We start from the raw sequence: 19,253 nt of genomic DNA, 5'->3' as shown, positions 1-19,253 counted from the left end.
AGCCACAGCACTTGAGCGTACAACCAAGTTACCCGGAAGTAAAGCCCCTCAAGGAGCGTTTGATAAAAAGAGTGTTGAAACAACCCGGAGTGCCGTAGCAAATAGTGGTGGATAAAACCGCAACGGTCATACACGAGTAACAGAAAGCAGGCACTGCACAAAACCCAAAAATAAAATTCAAAAATCTTTATTGGAATAATTTAAAAAATCCACAAGCAGACATGGCAGGACAGGGTAAGCAGACAGTCTGACGTGTTTCACGCCCCCTAGCGGCGCTTACTTATAGACTGATGTCCATGTCTCAACCCTGTCTATTTATAGGCAGTGAGAAAAAGTATTAACTACTTCACTGCCACATAAACAGAGCATAAAAGGATTAAAAACATAATGTACCCATATCAACACAGAATTGACTAAAACAAGTGATACAAAAGATGCATATAGCCTTAACAGATGACAGCAAATTACAAAGCATCCTAATATTTAAACTTTTAAACATTATGTCCCCTAAACATTACGTTAAATACATGAAAAAATATATTATTCATTTTATAAATATAGTGAAAATAAAAATATAATATATACATAGACAGACATATTGCAGGTATTGAGATAAATGTATATATGAGGACCACAGAACGATCATCAGCTAGATATGTAAATATGCTCTTATGTCAAAAAACACTCACAACCAATAAGTAAGTCGACCATGAACAATTTGAGTGGCACTTCAATTGTCTATAAATAAACTAATATCACATTCTTCATTCACTTCTAATGGTTCTCGTGTGTTTAACTTTAAAATCCAATAGAGCTCTTTTTTATCTAATATTTAGTTTCTGTTACCAGGTCTGATAGGGGTTATTGCAATATCAATTATTTGTAATGACAAATTAGCTATATTTGTAAAATGTAAATAATTGAAATGATTAGCTACTGTGGAGTCTGGATTGTAATATTTCACATCCCTAACATGTTCATTAAATCTTGTCCTAACATGGCGGATAGTTTTGCCAACATATTGGCAAAAACAAAAGTTGCAAGTGAGAAGATATACTGCATACTGAGTACCACAGTTGGCATAAAAATTGATACTATGCACTGTCCCATCAACAGTACAAGCAAATGTACTGCCTTGTCTTATGTTGGGACATACATAGCATGACCTCACACCACATTTAAATGTCCCTTTCTTAGACAACCAATTTCTGGACATATTGTTTGGCTTATTCTTAACTAGACTTGGAGACAGCGTTTGTGCTAAGGTTCTAGACTTTTTTGGGACAAATTTACATTTATGAACATATGTTTTTAACACATCATCACTGGCTAAGATGGGTAGATGTCTTTTTAAAATCTTTACAATGTCATTATATTGTTGACTAAACTCAGTAGTGAAAACAATTGCATCACTAAAGTCATCCCTTGAACTAATCTGTTTTTTGTGTGTACTGTTATCCTTAACCCTTTAAGGACACAGCTTTCAGTTTGCTCAATTGTTTTATGACGGAAAAATTCCGTCATATGTCCTTAAGAGGTTAATCAGATTTCTACATTTTTCCCATTTTAAATTGCATGTTCTATCTGAATTATAAAAGAAAAAAATTGGGCTTCATATCCCTTTAAGTTTTTTTGCATTTTACTCTGACTTGCAAGATATACATATTTTGTATTTTCTTTTAATTCCTCTGCAATGAAGGCGACACGACTTTCTAGGTAATGTATCTGTTTGAGCAAAACCAAGAAATGTGGAAATCCTTATTAATAAGCTTATTTATTCAAGTTCAGCTTTAAAGCTACAAATTTTTAGGCAAACAATAATTAATTTCAACAGTCTGACTAATATCTACCAGACATTCATGACAGGCTTTATTGTTCAGAAAATATGCAATTTTATTGTATTTTGAATAGAGTAAAATTTGCCTTATGCAATTTATTTTTCTTTGGTTTTGTTTTATTAAAAAGAAAGTTTATTAATTATTATTTTATTATTAAATATTGACATGTTAACCTTTCGAGGCAGTAAAAAAACAGGAAATGCTAACGGTTTCACTCTGATAAGATATCATAAAGAGTATTGTGCTTACATGGTTTATATTCCATAAAGGTTATGCTAAATTATAGTCACTAAAATGACTGCTATGGGAGTGCAAGATACACACCTACACTTTGCTTTATAATCCATTGAACCAATTTAACATAAGATGTATATGAGCCGAAAACCAAATCCACTTTTTTACACATCTATTTTTTTATACATACAATGCATTTTCATAGCTGGTGAATTGCTTTCCAGAACTATATATTAAGAAGCCTTGAACAGTGATTACAAATGGCAGACTAGTGATGTGGTTGTAAAGTATATGTCATCCGGCCTTGGGAATATCTTTTCTTTGTGTAACGTTAAGTTTCCATTGCAGGGATTTATGGCAGGGTTGATTGAAGTCAATCAGTCCTCAGAATTTATATAATCGCAATGTCATTTTAAAGTGTTTTCCTTTTCTTCTGGAATGTTTTTTACATGTAAATATTTATCTATAAACCAACAGTTGTTTTTTCCCTCCGTTAGTTGTTAATGGCCTGCATACCCATTTTCAGAGCTTAAAGTGAATGTAAAGTTTGAAGAATGAGTGCTGGTTTTTAATAATCCTATTAAAAACAGGGGCACTTTCATTCATCAAACTTTAAATTACACTGCTTTTGTAGAAATACTTACCTTTTCTTTCTGCAAGCCGCTCCAGAGCTTCTCCAGTCCGTCGCAAGCCTCTTCTTACGTCAGGAATAACGATTCCGGCATCCTCCAATCACGGCTCCCCCCCCCCCCGGGGGAATCATTGCCTAAAGCAACACCGTGATTGGTGGAAGGCCGGAATCGTCATTTCTGATGTCGGCAGAGGCTTGCGACGGACGGAGGAAGTGCTGGAGCGGCTTGCAGAAATTTTTTTTATTTTTAAAAAGTATTGAAATTTAAATTTTGATGAATGAAAGTGCCCATGTTTTTAATAGGATTATTTAAAACTGGGCACTGATTCATCAAAATTTACATTCACTTTAAAGGGACATTCCGGTCAAAATTTAAATGCACATAGATGAATTACATCTTTGAATAGAAACATATTTGCAATATACATGTATTGTCAAAAATGCTTCTAATAAAAGTTATTACTGTTTTAGTGTTAACTTTTTTCTTTGTATGTGCACGTGAAGCATAGCTAGATATTCTCAGTGCACTAGCATTTTAAATACTGCAGCTGCTCAGAGCACCAGTAAGGCTTGTCTCATGTCAGCAATTAACAAATTGAGTCATTACCAGATGGTACAAGCATCTTAGGCTCTCTGAGCAAGTAATGTGTTTAAAATGCTGGTGCTTGGTGCATACTTAAATACACATTTGAAACAGCTATATCTTTTATTAAAAGCATTTTTGCTAGCAGATGTATATTATAAAAATGCTTCTATTCAAAACTGAAATGCATCCATTTCAATTCCAGTTTTGGCTGGAATGTCCCTTTAAGTATGTAGATAGTACAGCTGAAGCTGTTAGTCAACATTTGCAGAATCACCAGCAGGGGTGCTATGGGGCTTCCCCACTGCAGTGCTGAGCATACACTAGTACATTTCTAAAAGCAGGTTCATTTTTTCATCATCTAGAATACGACTGTATTTTTCTTGGTGTTCTCTTCTATATAGGGTTGACGCCCGGACATTTTAAAGTCGATCCTTTCCCATTTGTTCTTCTAGTCTATCACTACTACCTCATGAACTACTTGCTTCCTCCACTTCATATCATCCTTCTGTTGCTGCTGGTGTGCATTAATATTAATTTCTGATCTAATTACTTAACACATTAGTATAACATTCTTGCAAACAGCTGCTGTATAGTGCAGCAGACACTTGCAAGCTCTCAAGCTTAATGCTCTTCAACATAGGTCACTAAGAAAATAAAGGAAAAGTGATAATAGAAGTAAATTTGAAAGTTGTTTACAATTGTATGCTCTATCTGAATTATGAAATAATTTTGGGGGTTTTTATGTCTCTTTAATTACAATTTTAAACAACTTTCCAATTTACTTCTATTATATAATTTATATCCTTTGTTGAAGAAGCAGCAATGCACTACTGGGAGCTATGCGAACACATTGGTCAGCCAATTACAAGAGGCGTATATGTGCAGCAACCAATCAAAAGTTCCTGAGTTTACCTAGGTATCATGTTTAACAAATAATTTCAAGAGAACAAAACAAATTAGACAATAGAAGTAAATTGGAAAGTTATTTAAAATCACTTGCTCTATCTCAACCATGAAAGAAAGAAATTGGGTTTCATGTCAATTTAAGTCAACTCAAACCAGGAAAATCTTTAACGCTTCCCATTAGGAGAACAAGAGGACACGATTTGAAAATTCACTGTATTATACCAGTCAATGCCTGCGCACCATGTATAATAAAGTGCTGTAAAAACGTTTCCTATACACCCATGGATTTAGCAGTGTTATGAATTCAAATAGTTAACATATTAACAATTCATCACTAAATGGCTGATGATATTTGATGTTGCGGGTAATGCATAATAAAGATATCTGTACACTAAAGTATATATAAATTAATGTCAAGAAAACAGAAACATCTAAATCATAGGGAACATATGGACTCAGAAGCTGTCTTATTACATTAGCACTGATACATCACAATTGTTGTGTGAGTGTATAGTACAACTTGATATTAAACCATGTTTGTAACCAAAAAGCTACAGTTTGTTATGATTGGAGCAAATATAAATGACACAAAAAGATACCTCTAGTTCACATGATGAAATAAAGTCCTCTGTTTATATAAATATGATATGGGTAACCTTGGAAGCCAATGTGATTAAAGGGACACTAAACCCAAATTTTTCCTTTCATGATTTAGATGGAACATGCAATTTTAAGCAACTTTCTGATTTACTCCTACTATCAATTTTTCTTTGTTCTCTTGCTATCTTTATTTAAAAAGGAGGAATGCGATGCATAGGAGCCAACCCAGTTTTGGTTGAGAACCTGGGTTATGCTTGCTTATTTGTGGGTAAATGTAAGCCTCCAATAAGCAAGCGCTATCCATGATGAACCTAAAATGGGCTGGCTGCTAAGATTTACATTCCTGCTTTTAAAATAAAGATAGAGAACAAAGAAAAATTGATAATAGGAGTAAATTAGAAAGTTGCTTAAAATGTCATGCTCTATCTAAATCATGAAAGAAAAAATTTGGGTTCAGTGTCCCTTTAACCCCTTAATGACCAAGGACGTGCAGGGTACGTCCTCTTAAAAAAAGTCACTTAACGACCAAGGACGTACCCTGCACGTCCTCGGTTTGGAAAGCAGCTGGAAGCAATCCTGATCACTTCCAGCTGTTTTCCGGTTATTGCAGGATGCCTCGATATTGAGGCATCCTGCAATAACATTTTTTACCCCTCCGGTGCAGAGAGAGCCACTCTGTGGCCCTCTCTGCACCGGACATCGATGGCCGCATTCGTTGGTGGGTGGGAGCTGAAGTGGGAGGTGGCGGCCATCGATGGCTTCTTAGTCAGAGAGGGGGGCGGGATCGGGGGCGGTATCGCCGGGGGCGCGCACGGGGGCGCGCGCGTGCACGGGGGGTGGCGGGCGGGCGCGTGCACTGGGTGGGTGGGTGCGCAGTGGCATTTAGCGGCCTTCTAATTACCAAAAAGCAATGCCAAAGCCATATATGTCTGCTATTTCTGAACAAAGGGGATCCCAGAGAAGAATTTACAACCATTTCTGCCATAATTGCACAAGCAGTTTGTAAATAATTTCAGTGAGAAACTGAAAGTTTGTGAAAAGATTTGTGAAAAAGTGAACGATTTTTTGTATTTGATCGCATTTGGCGGTGAAATGGTGGCATGAAATATACCAAAATGGGCCTAGATCAATACTTTGGGATGTCTTCTAAAAAAAAATATATACATGTCAATGGATTTTCAGGGATTCCTTAAAGATATCAGTGTCCCAATGTAACTAGCGCTAATTTTGAAAAAAAATGGTTTGAAAATAGCAAAGTGCTACTTGTATTTATGGCCCTATAAGTTACAAAAAAAGCAAAGAAGATGTAAACATTGGGTATTTCTAAACTCAGGACAAAATTTAGAAACTATTTAGCATGGGTGTTTTTTGGTGGTTGTAGATGTGTAACAGATTTTGGGGTTCAAAGTTAGAAAAAGTGTGTTTTTTTCCATTTTTCCTCATATTTTATAAATTATTTTACAGTAAATGATAAGATATGATGAAAATAATGGTATATTTAGAAATTCCATTTAATGGCGAGAAAAACGGTATATAATATGTGTGGGTACAGTAAATGAGTAAGAGGAAAATTTCAGCTAAACACAAACACCGCAGAAATGTAAAAATAGCCTTGGTCCCAAACGGACAGAAAATGGAAAAGTGTTCTGGTCACTAAGGGGTTAATGATATTTGCTACAAAACAAGCAGCATAAACAGAGATTGCTAGAATTAACATGTGATATCCACAAACATGAAATGCTCATTAGTCATCTATACTAGTGATGTTTCCTGATCTTAACATGTTGTTGAGGTAACAATAAAAATGTAAAACTATATGTTGATGATACTGGGTTGAGACGGACCCTGGATACCCCGACTGGGTATCTCCACCAAAAAATCCTGCTTCCTCCCCGGAACTTGTAGCTGTATAGCTGGAAAGTGATTATAGCAAGTAGCCCATTCTAATAACCAGTATAAAGGTGAAACACAAACAGGCTTTATTAAAACAAACACACAGCTTATATACACAACTGCCATCACCGCCTCCCAAGACCTAGGGCCCATAGTCAGTGGGAAGGCTTTTGTTACCTTTCTCCCACTGGTATGGACCTGAGTTAGTCGAACGGTCCATCCCCAAACTTTCCTCCATTTTTGTTGTTTGCCACTGGGGGTGAGGATGCTGACCTCCTCTCCCTGGAACACGCTAAACTGCTGGGGAGAGAGGTCTGCTATCTCCTCTACCTGCAAACCGTTCTGCCACTGGGGAAAGAGGTCAGCTACCTCTTCTCTCTGGAAATCACTATGCCGCTGGGGAGAGAGGTCAGTTACCTCCTCTCCCTGGAAATGGCTCTGCCACTGGAGAGAGAGATCGGCTATCTCCTCTACCAGTAAATCACTATGCCGCTGGGGAGAGAGGTCAGTTACCTCCTCTCCCTGGAAATGGCTCTGCCACTGGAGAGAGAGATCGGCTATCTCCTCTACCAGTAAATCACTCTGCCGCTGGGGAAAGAGGTCGGCTACCTAATCTCCCTGGAAATGGCACTGCTGCTGGGAAGCGAGATCAGCTATCTCCTCTCCCAGGAAATCACTCTGCCGCTGTGGAGAGAGGTCAGCTACCTCCTCTGCAGAATCCAATGTATGCTGCTGAATGAGATCTAACACCCTTTTATATGCCTTGTTTGCCATTCCTGGATACTTAAAAAATCCAGATCGGCTTGCAGCCAGGGTAACCCGAAAGATTCAGCAGTCTCCCTCGCTACTCTCTAATTTCCTTCCGCTCTTCATTCCGCCTCACTCCCAAAGTCTGAGTCCTTTGTCAGCTTCTTAAATAGCAATCCAGGGCTGCCGAAGCCAAAGCCCTCTGTGGGGATGTCCCCTCCAGCCATTGCCGTACTTACATAGCATATGATCAGAGGGCCTTGTAGCCGTCATCCAGCGTCATCTTAGTCTGGACCAGTACATCTAATTCAGATAGCCATTCCTCCTTGGGCTGTTCTCCCAGGAAAGGCACTAGGAAGTCCAGCTGCAGCCAGTACCTGTCCACAGCAGTGGGGAGAACCTTTCCATAATAGTCCTGCTGCTGTTGAATAGCCTCCCTCCAGAGTTCCCGGCCAATAAAGTCCCTCCATCCCAGCTCGTCCTGTGCAGTACCAGGACCGTCCAGCTGGGCCAGTGCCTCTTGCATTCTCCATCGGAACTCGGCCTCCATGGTTGCAGGCCACTGTGGCACTTCTCCTCTGTCAGCAGGGAACTTGGTCCCCGTAGAGGAAGCAGATCCCACCGCTGACACCCAATGTGACGAACCCCGGACATCCCGACTGGATATCTCAGCCAAAAGATCCTGCTTCCTGTCTGGAACCTGTAGCTGTATAGCTGAAAAGTGATTATAGCAAATAGCCCACCCTAATAACCAGACAAGACCAGTATTAAGGTGAACACGAACAGGCTTTATTGAGACAAACACACAGCTTATATACACAACTGCATTCTGATAAGAGCCTAAGCTGATCAAGAAATCCCCGCCCCTCCAGACAGGCTGGCGCCTCCATAAGAGTCATAGGAATGTAGAGATCCCACAATAGCAAGGTCGTAGTTTTGGGGTGACCCCGAGGGAGCGGCAGCCATTCCGGGTATCATTGGAAAGCCCCGGACCCCCAGATGTCACAGTTCAAAAAGCGACATGATCCATGGATGGGAGGCCAGAGCAGCAGCCTGGCAAAGGTTGACCCAAGACCAGTATGAGGTAGTGAGGTGTCCAGAGCCCCCAGTTCCTTAGTGCGCTCCCTCTTATGAATCACCCCAATCCATGCCTATCAGAGGTAGAACAAGTCCCCAAAAGAGCGGAGATCTGGGGCAAAGGGCCTCTGGAGCGACCTAGTATAAAGTTCAGCGGGGATCTCTAGCTATCCCAGTCGGTGAGTAGTTTTCATAAGATTCCGCTGGGACTCAGCAAGGCAGGAAAGGGCGAGCGGGGTAGTGATCAGCACTTTCAGGACAAAGTTTAATCATTGTAACACAGGAAAGGGAAACTGGTGGGAAACACAATAATCTAAATAGGAGAGTGGGTGGCCTTGGCAGCCTGGTATCCATGGCACTGGGTTATAACTTTAAGTCAGTTTTAGCCCCATCCGGCCATGCAATAGGTTTTAATGTTGCCATATGTAATTTCTAACTAAAAATGCGCCATCTAATTTTATTTTGAGGGTCTTTTTTTAGTGTAAATGTGATTATAAAGTTATGTGGTCTCCAGCCAATCCTACCGTTGGTAGATCACTCTACATATAAAAACGTTTGGGTGCCCTGGTTTACATTACTCTATACTCAAGAGGAGCTGCAGTAAATTATGTCATCACAATGTATCCTAGTACAAACCATAGCAACGTCTCATGCGGTGTTACCCAGTACCAATTCACTATAACTACAAGTTAACCATTTGTTTGCTACTCTTGCTGGCAAGAAAACATTGACATTTAAAATTGTGACATGTTACGATATACTGTATATTGTCTCATCCACATATTGCTGTTAAAATGTAGAAAAGCAAAACACTGCCCAAGTTCAATGCATATTCTCATTTCCAAATATTGTTTTAAAAATGTTCCCAAAGCTATCTAATTCATACCTAGCTGATAATCATTTCAATAACATTTTGTGTGTCTTGATATTTGACAAGCTACAATATAATTCCCCTCTCAGTAACTTTTTTATTAATAGCATAGAATTTAATCTCAGCTGCTGCAAGTAGGATGCAGTACAGTTTATCCCTGATATTTGCAGAACAAGCAATATCTTTGCTAATATACAATGTTTTTTTTGTTTGTTTTTTTCTCAGGCAGTAGAAGAACTTTTCCAGCTACTTGACTTGGAAAAGAAGAGTGTGTTAATGGGGCGCAGTCAGGTATGTCACTAAAAATGTACTGATAGATGAAATAATGTGATTTAGCTGTTGTTTATTTTATCCTTGAATTGCAGAAATCATAAAGTCCAATATTGTTTAAGTACTCTTATAGAAAATATAAACTGAGTACAATGCAAAACTGTTAATTCTGTCTATGTAACTGATGTCAGTGCTTTAAACTGCAATGGTCATGCTTTTGCCAAGTAAAGAATAATAATAATGATGACTTGCATATCATAGAATACCAGCTATCAAGGGTTTTATCAGTCATATGCTATTCATGTAACTCCCATCTTGAGAGACCGGCTGAGTAATTATTTAATTATTTAGTTTTTTATGCGGCCTGGTATAGTAAACAGATGACACCTTTACTTTTTTTTTTTTTTAATCCAGCTACTGAGGGAATTGTATACAAAAATAAGTATCTTGATTTCATGGTACTGAAAAGTAAGAAATGAAAAATATCTTAGTTGCTTATTAATTAAATTTTTGCTAATTTCATCAGCTGCATGACATGTAAACGGGGAATTATCTATCTGAGGGACATAATCATACACCAGCTGTATAACTAAAAAGCAAAAATACAACATATTTATATTTAAAATATTCAATTTTAAAGCCAATTTTTATTTTACCATGTAACCCTCATTTTCCCTACTCTTGACACATATTAAATTTATCAATAAATCTATCTATACAGTAATAAATAAAGTGTATGGACTATGGGGTTACTGTGCATGTGTAGTCAGTCAATTCCAGTCATCAGGTCAGACCCATTTTGATATCTTAATAAGTGCAGAGGGGAAGTAATCATCTGATCAGTAACCATGGTAACTATCCTGCTCTCACCCATCAGCTGATCATTTCACCTGTGCTCTAGTTCAGATGTCATGAAAATCTGGACCCTTGGTGTGCTCTAAGGACTGAAGATAAAAAAACTGCTGTAGAAGACACACAGAATGCATAACCCTTGCTCTGAAATACCTCAATAAACAGTCATTTGCAACTAAAATTGTAATTTTAAATGGTTTATATTTCCAATAAAAGTATACTGTATTTATTAAGGGCTGAATGCTCACCGGAAACCGGAGTTAAGAAGCAGCGACCTTAAGACCGCTGCTCCTTAACTCATAACGTCTCCTCTGAGGCTGCGAATATCAATTATACAAATCTCATAGATCAGGTTTATTGATACCCCCTGTTAGCGGCCTATTGGCCGCAAATCTGCAGGTGGCAGCATTGCACAAGCAGTTCACCAGAACTGCTTGTGCAATGATAAATGCCGATAGTGTATGCTGTCTGCATTTATCGATGTCTGGCGGACATGATTTGCTACAGCGGACCATATCCACAAGACACTTAATAAATCGGTCCCTATGTTTCTTTAACAAGAAGAAGTAAAAATTTAAATTGCCATGATTCAGATAGAGCGTAGCATTAAAAAAACTAAAAAAAAACTTCTATTATCAAATTTACTTATTTCTCTTTGTATATTTTGTTGAAACTTAGATCCTTTCCATTAGACCAAATTCATTTTTCATGATTCTGCTAAAACATACAAGTTTAAAAACAAAATTCCAATTTACTGTGATTATCAATTTGACATTGTTCTGATGGTTCCTTTGTTAAATTGTAGCTCTTGTTCTGATTGTGTCATTTGTTAAATTGTATCTCTTGTTCTGATGGTTCCTTTGTTAAATTGTAGCTCTTGTTCCGATTGTGTCATTTGTTAAATTGTATCTCTTGTTCTGATGGTTCCTTTGTTAAATTGTAGCTCTTGTTCTGATGGTTCCTTTGTTAAATTGTATCTCTTGTTCTGATGGTTCCTTTGTTAAATTGTAGCTCTTGTTCTGATTGTTCCTTTGTTAAATTGTAGCTCTTGTTCTGATGGGTTCTTTGTTAAATTTTAACTCTTGTTCTGATTGTGTCCTTTGTTAAAATGTAGCTCTTGTTCTGATGGTTCCTTTGTTAAATTGTAGCTCTTGTTCTGATGGTTCCTTTGTTAAATTGTAGCTCTTGTTCTGATGGTTCCTTTGTTAAATTGTAGTCCTTGTTCTGATGGTTCCTTTGTTAAATTGTAGCTCTTGTTTTTATGGTTCCATTGTTAAATTGTATCTCTTGTTCTGATGGTGTCCTTTGTTAAATTGTAGCTCTTGTTCTGATGGTTCATTTGTTAAATTGTAGATCTTTCTCTGATGGTTCCTTTATTATATTGCAACTTTTGTTCTGATGGTTCCACTGTTAAATTGTAGCTCTTGTTCTAATGGTTCCTTTGTTAAATTGTAGCTCTTGTTCTGATGGTTCCTTTGTTAAAATGTAGCTTTTGTTATGATGGTTCCTTTATTAAATTGTAACACTTGTTCTGATGGTGTCCTTTGTTAAATTGCACCTCTTGTTCTGGTGATTCCTTTGTTAAATTGTAGCTCTTGTTCTGATGGTTCTTTTGTTAAAATGTAGCTCTTGTTCTGATGGTTCCTTTGTTAAATTTTAGTTCTTGTTCTGATGGTGTCCTTTGTTAAATTGTAGCTCTTGTTCTGATGGTTCATTTGTTAAATTGTAGATCTTTCTCTGATGGTTCCTTTATTATATTGCAACTTTTGTTCTGATGGTTCCACTGTTAAATTGTAGCTCTTGTTCTAATGGTTCCTTTGTTAAATTGTAGCTCTTGTTCTGATGGATCCTTTGTTAAAATGTAGCTTTTGTTATGATGGTTCCTTTATTAAATTGTAACACTTGTTCTGATGGTGTCCTTTGTTAAATTGCACCTCTTGTTCTGGTGATTCCTTTGTTAAATTGTAGCTCTTGTTCTGATGGTTCTTTTGTTAAAATGTAGCTCTTTTTCTGATGGTTCTTTTGTTAAATTGTATCTCTTGTTCTGATGGTTCCTTTGTTAAATTGTAGCTCTTGTTCTGATTGTTCCTTTGTTAAATTGTAGCTCTTGTTCTGATGGGTTCTTTGTTAAATTGTAACTCTTGTTCTGATTGTGTCCTTTGTTAAAATGTAGCTCTTGTTCTGATGGTTCCTTTGTTAAATTGTAGCTCTTGTTCTGATGGTTCCTTTGTTAAATTGTAGTCCTTGTTCTGATGGTTCCTTTGTTAAATTGTAGCTCTTGTTTTTATGGTTCCATTGTTAAATTGTATCTCTTGTTCTGATGGTGTCCTTTGTTAAATTGTAGCTCTTGTTCTGATGGTTCATTTGTTAAATTGTAGATCTTTCTCTGATGGTTCCTTTATTATATTGCAACTTTTGTTCTGATGGTTCCACTGTTAAATTGTAGCTCTTGTTCTAATGGTTCCTTTGTTAAATTGTAGCTCTTGTTCTGATGGTTCCTTTGTTAAAATGTAGCTTTTGTTATGATGGTTCCTTTATTAAATTGTAACACTTGTTCTGATGGTGTCCTTTGTTAAATTGCACCTCTTGTTCTGGTGATTCCTTTGTTAAATTGTAGCTCTTGTTCTGATGGTTCTTTTGTTAAAATGTAGCTCTTTTTCTGATGGTTCTTTTGTTAAAATGTAGCTCTTGTTCTGATGGTTCCTTTGTTAAATTTTAGTTCTTGTTCTGATGGTGTCCTTTATTAAATTGTAGCTCTTGTTCTAAAGGTTCCTTTGTTAAATTGTAGCTCGTGTTCTGATGGTTCCTTTGCTAAATTGTAGCTCTTGTTCTGATTGTTCTTTTGTTAAATTACACCTCTTGTTCCGGAGATTCCTTTGTTAAATTGTAGTTCTTGTTCTGATGGTTCTTTTGTTAAATTGTAGCTCTTGTTCTGATGGTGTCCTTTGTTAAATTGTAGCTCTTGTTCTGATGGTGTCCTTTATTAAATTGTAGTCCTTGTTCTGATGGTTCCTTTGTTAAATTGTAGCTCTTGTTCTGATGGTTCCTTTGTTAAATTGTAGCTCTTGTTCTGATGGTTCCTTTGTTAAATTGTAGTCCTTGTTCTGATGGTTCCTTTGTTAAATTGTAGCTCTTGTTTTGATGTTTGCTTTTTTAAAAATTGTTACTCTTGTTCTGATGGTGTCCTTTGTTAAATTGTAGCTCTTGTTCTGATGGTTCCTTTGTTAAATTGTAGCTCTTTGTTCTAATGGTTCCTTTGCTAAATTGTAACTCTTGTTCTGATGGTTCCTTTGTTAAATTGTAGCTCTTGTTCTGATGGTTCCTTTGTTAAAATGTAGCTTTTGTTCTGATGGTTCCTTTATTAAATTGTAACTCTTGTTCTGATGGTTCCTTTGTTAAATTGTAGCTCATGTTCTGATGGTGTCCTTTGTTAAATTGCACCTCTTGTTCTGGTGAATCCTTTGTTAAATTGTAGCTTTTGTTCTGATGGTTCCTTTGTTAAATTTTAGTTCTTGTTCTGAAGCTTCCTTTATTAATATGTAGCTCTTGTTCTGATGGTTCCTTTGTTATATTGTAGCTCTTGTTCTCATGGTTCCTTTAGTATATTGTAGCTCTTGTTCTGATGGTTCTTTTGTTAAATTGTAGCCCTTGTTCTGATGGTGTCCTTTTTAAAATTGTAGCTCTTGTTCTAATGGTTCCTCTGTTAAAGTGTAGCTCTTGTTCTGATGGTTCCTTTGTTAAATTATAGCTCTTGTTCTGATGGGTTCTTTGTTAAATTTTAACTCTTGTTCTGATTGTGTCCTTTGTTAAAATGTAGCTCTTGTTCTGATGGTTCCTTTGTTAAATTGTAGCTCTTGTTCTGATGGTTCCTTTGTTAAATTGTAGCTCTTGTTCTGATGGTTCCTTTGTTAAATTGTAGTCCTTGTTCTGATGGTTCCTTTGTTAAATTGTAGCTCTTGTTTTTATGGTTCCATTGTTAAATTGTATCTCTTGTTCTGATGGTGTCCTTTGTTAAATTGTAGCTCTTGTTCTGATGGTTCATTTGTTAAATTGTAGATCTTTCTCTGATGGTTCCTTTATTATATTGCAACTTTTGTTCTGATGGTTCCACTGTTAAATTGTAGCTCTTGTTCTAATGGTTCCTTTGTTAAATTGTAGCTCTTGTTCTGATGGTTCCTTTGTTAAAATGTAGCTTTTGTTATGATGGTTCCTTTATTAAATTGTAACACTTGTTCTGATGGTGTCCTTTGTTAAATTGCACCTCTTGTTCTGGTGATTCCTTTGTTAAATTGTAGCTCTTGTTCTGATGGTTCTTTTGTTAAAATGTAGCTCTTGTTCTGATGGTTCCTTTGTTAAATTTTAGTTCTTGTTCTGATGGTGTCCTTTGTTAAATTGTAGCTCTTGTTCTGATGGTTCATTTGTTAAATTGTAGATCTTTCTCTGATGGTTCCTTTATTATATTGCAACTTTTGTTCTGATGGTTCCACTGTTAAATTGTAGCTCTTGTTCTAATGGTTCCTTTGTTAAATTGTAGCTCTTGTTCTGATGGATCCTTTGTTAAAATGTAGCTTTTGTTATGATGGTTCCTTTATTAAATTGTAACACTTGTTCTGATGGTGTCCTTTGTTAAATTGCACCTCTTGTTCTGGTGATTCCTTTGTTAAATTGTAGCTCTTGTTATGATGGTTCTTTTGTTAAAATGTAGCTCTTTTTCTGATGGTTCTTTTGTTAAATTGTATCTCTTGTTCTGATGGTTCCTTTGTTAAATTGTAGCTCTTGTTCTGATTGTTCCTTTGTTAAATTGTAGCTCTTGTTCTGATGGGTTCTTTGTTAAATTGTAACTCTTGTTCTGATTGTGTCCTTTGTTAAAATGTAGCTCTTGTTCTGATGGTTCCTTTGTTAAATTGTAGCTCTTGTTCTGATGGTTCCTTTGTTAAATTGTAGTCCTTGTTCTGATGGTTCCTTTGTTAAATTGTAGCTCTTGTTTTTATGGTTCCATTGTTAAATTGTATCTCTTGTTCTGATGGTGTCCTTTGTTAAATTGTAGCTCTTGTTCTGATGGTTCATTTGTTAAATTGTAGATCTTTCTCTGATGGTTCCTTTATTATATTGCAACTTTTGTTCTAATGGTTCCACTGTTAAATTATAGCTCTTGTTCTAATGGTTCCTTTGTTAAATTGTAGCTCTTGTTCTGATGGTTCCTTTGTTAAAATGTAGCTTTTGTTATGATGGTTCCTTTATTAAATTGTAACACTTGTTCTGATGGTGTCCTTTGTTAAATTGCACCTCTTGTTCTGGTGATTCCTTTGTTAAATTGTAGCTCTTGTTCTGATGGTTCTTTTGTTAAAATGTAGCTCTTTTTCTGATGGTTCTTTTGTTAAAATGTAGCTCTTGTTCTGATGGTTCCTTTGTTAAATTTTAGTTCTTGTTCTGATGGTGTCCTTTATTAAATTGTAGCTCTTGTTCTAAAGGTTCCTTTGTTAAATTGTAGCTCGTGTTCTGATGGTTCCTTTGCTAAATTGTAGCTCTTGTTCTGATTGTTCTTTTGTTAAATTACACCTCTTGTTCCGGAGATTCCTTTGTTAAATTGTAGTTCTTGTTCTGATGGTTCTTTTGTTAAATTGTAGCTCTTGTTCTGATGGTGTCCTTTGTTAAATTGTAGCTCTTGTTCTGATGGTGTCCTTTATTAAATTGTAGTCCTTGTTCTGATGGTTCCTTTGTTAAATTGTAGCTCTTGTTCTGATGGTTCCTTTGTTAAATTGTAGCTCTTGTTCTGATGGTTCCTTTGTTAAATTGTAGTCCTTGTTCTGATGGTTCCTTTGTTAAATTGTAGCTCTTGTTTTGATGTTTGCTTTTTTAAAAATTGTTACTCTTGTTCTGATGGCGTCCTTTGTTAAATTGTAGCTCTTGTTCTGATGGTTCCTTTGTTAAATTGTAGCTCTTTGTTCTAATGGTTCCTTTGCTAAATTGTAACTCTTGTTCTGATGGTTCCTTTGTTAAATTGTAGCTCTTGTTCTGATGGTTCCTTTGTTAAAATGTAGCTTTTGTTCTGATGGTTCCTTTATTAAATTGTAACTCTTGTTCTGATGGTTCCTTTGTTAAATTGTAGCTCATGTTCTGATGGTGTCCTTTGTTAAATTGCACCTCTTGTTCTGGTGAATCCTTTGTTAAATTGTAGCTTTTGTTCTGATGGTTCCTTTGTTAAATTTTAGTTCTTGTTCTGAAGCTTCCTTTATTAATATGTAGCTCTTGTTCTGATGGTTCCTTTGTTATATTGTAGCTCTTGTTCTGATGGTTCCTTTATTATATTGTAGCTCTTGTTCTGATGGTTCTTTTGTTAAATTGTAGCCCTTGTTCTGATGGTGTCCTTTTTAAAATTGTAGCTCTTGTTCTAATGGTTCCTCTGTTAAAGTGTAGCTCTTGTTCTGATGGTTCCTTTGTTAAATTATAGCTCTTGTTTTGATGGTGTCCTTTTTAAAATTGTAGCTCTTGTTCTGATGGTTCCTCTGTTTAATTGTATCTCTTGTTCTGATGGTTGGTTTGTAAAATTGTATCTCTTGTAGTTGTCCTTTTCTTTAATTTGTAGCTCTTGTTCTGTTGGCGTCTTTTTTAAATTGTAGCTCTTGTTCTGATGGTTCCTTTGTTAATTTGTAGCTCTTGTTCTGATGATTGCTTTGTTAATTTGTAGCTCTTGTTCTGTTGGTTCCTTTGTTAAATTGTAACTTGTTCTGATGGTTCCTTTGTTAAATTGTAGATCTTTTTCTGATGGTTCCTTTGTTAAATTGTAGCTCTTGTTCTGATGGTTCCTTTGTTAAAATGTAGCTCTTGTTCTGATGGTTCCTTTGTTAAATTTTAGTTTTTGTTCTGATGGTTCCTTTATTAAATTGTAACTCTTGTTCTGATGGTGTCCTTTGTTAAATTGTAACTCTTGTTCTTATGGTTCCTTTATTAAATTGTAGCTCTTGTTCTGATGTTTCCTTTGTTAAATTGTAGCTCTTGTGTTGATGGTTCCTTTGGTAAATTGTAGCTCATTTTCTGATGGTGTCCTTTGTTAAATTACACCTCTTGTTCTGGTGATTCCTTTGTTAAGTTGTAGGTCTTGTTCTTATGGTGTCCTTTGTTTAATTGTAGCTCTTGTTCTGATGGTGTCCTTTGTTAAATTGTAGCTCTTGTTCTAAAGGTTCTATTGTTACATTGTAGCTCTTGTTCTGATGGTTACTTTGTTAAATTGTAGCTCTTGTTCTGATGATTCCTTTGTTAAATTGTAGCTCTTGTTCTGATAGTGTCATTTGTTAAATTGTAGCTTTTGTTCTGTTGGTTCCTTTATTAAATTGTAGCTCTTGTTCTGATGGTTCCTATGTTAAATTGTAGCTGTTGTTCGGATGGTTCCTTTGTTAAATTACAGTCATTGTTGTAATGGTTCCTTTGTTAAATTGTAGCTCTTGTTCTGATGTTTCCTTTGTTAAATTGTAGCTCTTATTCTGATGGCGCCCTTTGTTAAATTGTAGCTCTTGTTCTGATAGTTCCTTTGTTAAATTGTAGCTCTTGTTCTGATAGTTCCTTTGTTAAATTGTAGCTCTTGTTCTGGTGGTTCTTTTGTTAAATTGTAGCTCTTGTTCTTATGATTCCTCTGTTAAATTGTAGCTCTTGTTCTGATGGTTATTTTTTTAAAGTGTAGCTCTTGTTCTGATAGTGTCATTTGTTAAATTGTAGCTTTTGTTCTGTTGGTTCCTTTATTAAATTGTAGCTCTTGTTCTGATGGTTCCTTTTTTAAATTGTAGCTCTTCCTTTGGTGATTGATTTGTTAAATTGTAGCTCTTGTTCTGATGGTGTCCTTTGTTAAATTGTAGCTCTTGTTCTGATGGTTCTTTTGTTAAATTATAGCTCTTGTTCTGATTGTGTCCTTTGTTAAATTGTAGCACTTGTTATGATGGTTCCTCTGTTAAATTGTAGCTCTTGTTCTGTTGGTTCCTTTGTTAAATTGTAGCTCTGGTTCTGATTATTGCTTTGTTAAATTGTAGCTCTTGTTGGTGTCTTTTTTTTTAAATTGTAGCTCTTGTTCTGTTGGTGTCTTTTTAAATTGTAGCACTTGTTATGATGGTTCCTTTGTTAAATTGAAGCTCTTGTTCTGATGGTTCCTTTGCTAAATTCTAGCTCTTGTTCTGATGGTGTCCTTTGTTAAATTGAAGCTCTTTTTCTGATGGTTGCTTTGTTAAATTGTAGCTCTTGTTCTAATGGTTCCTTTATTAAATTGTAGCTCTTGTTCTGATGGTTCCTTTGTTAAATTGTAGCCCTTGTTCTGATGGTGTCATTTGTTAAATTGTAGCTCTTGTTCTGATGGTGTCCTTTGTTAAATTGTAGCTCTTGTTCTGATGGTTCCTTTGTAAAATTGTAGCTCTTGTTCTGATGGTTCCTTTTTTAAATTGTAGCTCTTGTTCTGATGGGTTCTTTGTTAAATTGTAGCTCTGGTTCTGATGGTGTTATTTGTTAAATTGTAGCTTTTGTTCTGATTGTTCCTTTATTAAATTGTAGCTCTTGTTCTGATGGTTACTTTGTTAAATTGTGGCTCTTGTTCTGATGGTTCCTTTCTTAAATTGTCTATCTATCTATTGGGTACTTATAGAGTGCAAGTTGATCGCCTGTGAGGGTCTCAAGGCGCTAAGGGAAAGGGGATAGAGGAAGGTGGGGAGGGGATGGGCATTCAGTCAAAAAGCCAGGTTTTGAGGTCCTTTCTGAACTTTGTAAGGG

At 36.3% G+C, this 19,253-nt stretch overlaps 1 protein-coding gene across 1 annotated transcript in view; it reads left to right on the top strand.

The window, feature by feature from the left end:
- The window catches only part of MYO18B (myosin XVIIIB), a 1,229,288-nt gene that overhangs the window by 582,335 nt on the left and 627,700 nt on the right, over positions 1 to 19,253 (top strand). Inside the window, exon 23 of the mRNA XM_053702090.1 lies at positions 9,609 to 9,674. Within this exon, the coding sequence (XP_053558065.1) occupies positions 9,609 to 9,674 (66 nt within the window). The remainder of the gene's footprint in view (positions 1 to 9,608; positions 9,675 to 19,253) is intronic.

The sequence above is a fragment of the Bombina bombina genome, chromosome 2 (genome assembly GCF_027579735.1).
Source record: "Bombina bombina isolate aBomBom1 chromosome 2, aBomBom1.pri, whole genome shotgun sequence".
NCBI lineage: Eukaryota > Metazoa > Chordata > Amphibia > Anura > Bombinatoridae > Bombina > Bombina bombina.
The sequence above is the reverse complement of the archived record's forward strand: the minus strand, read 5'-3'. Positions and strand labels throughout refer to the sequence as shown.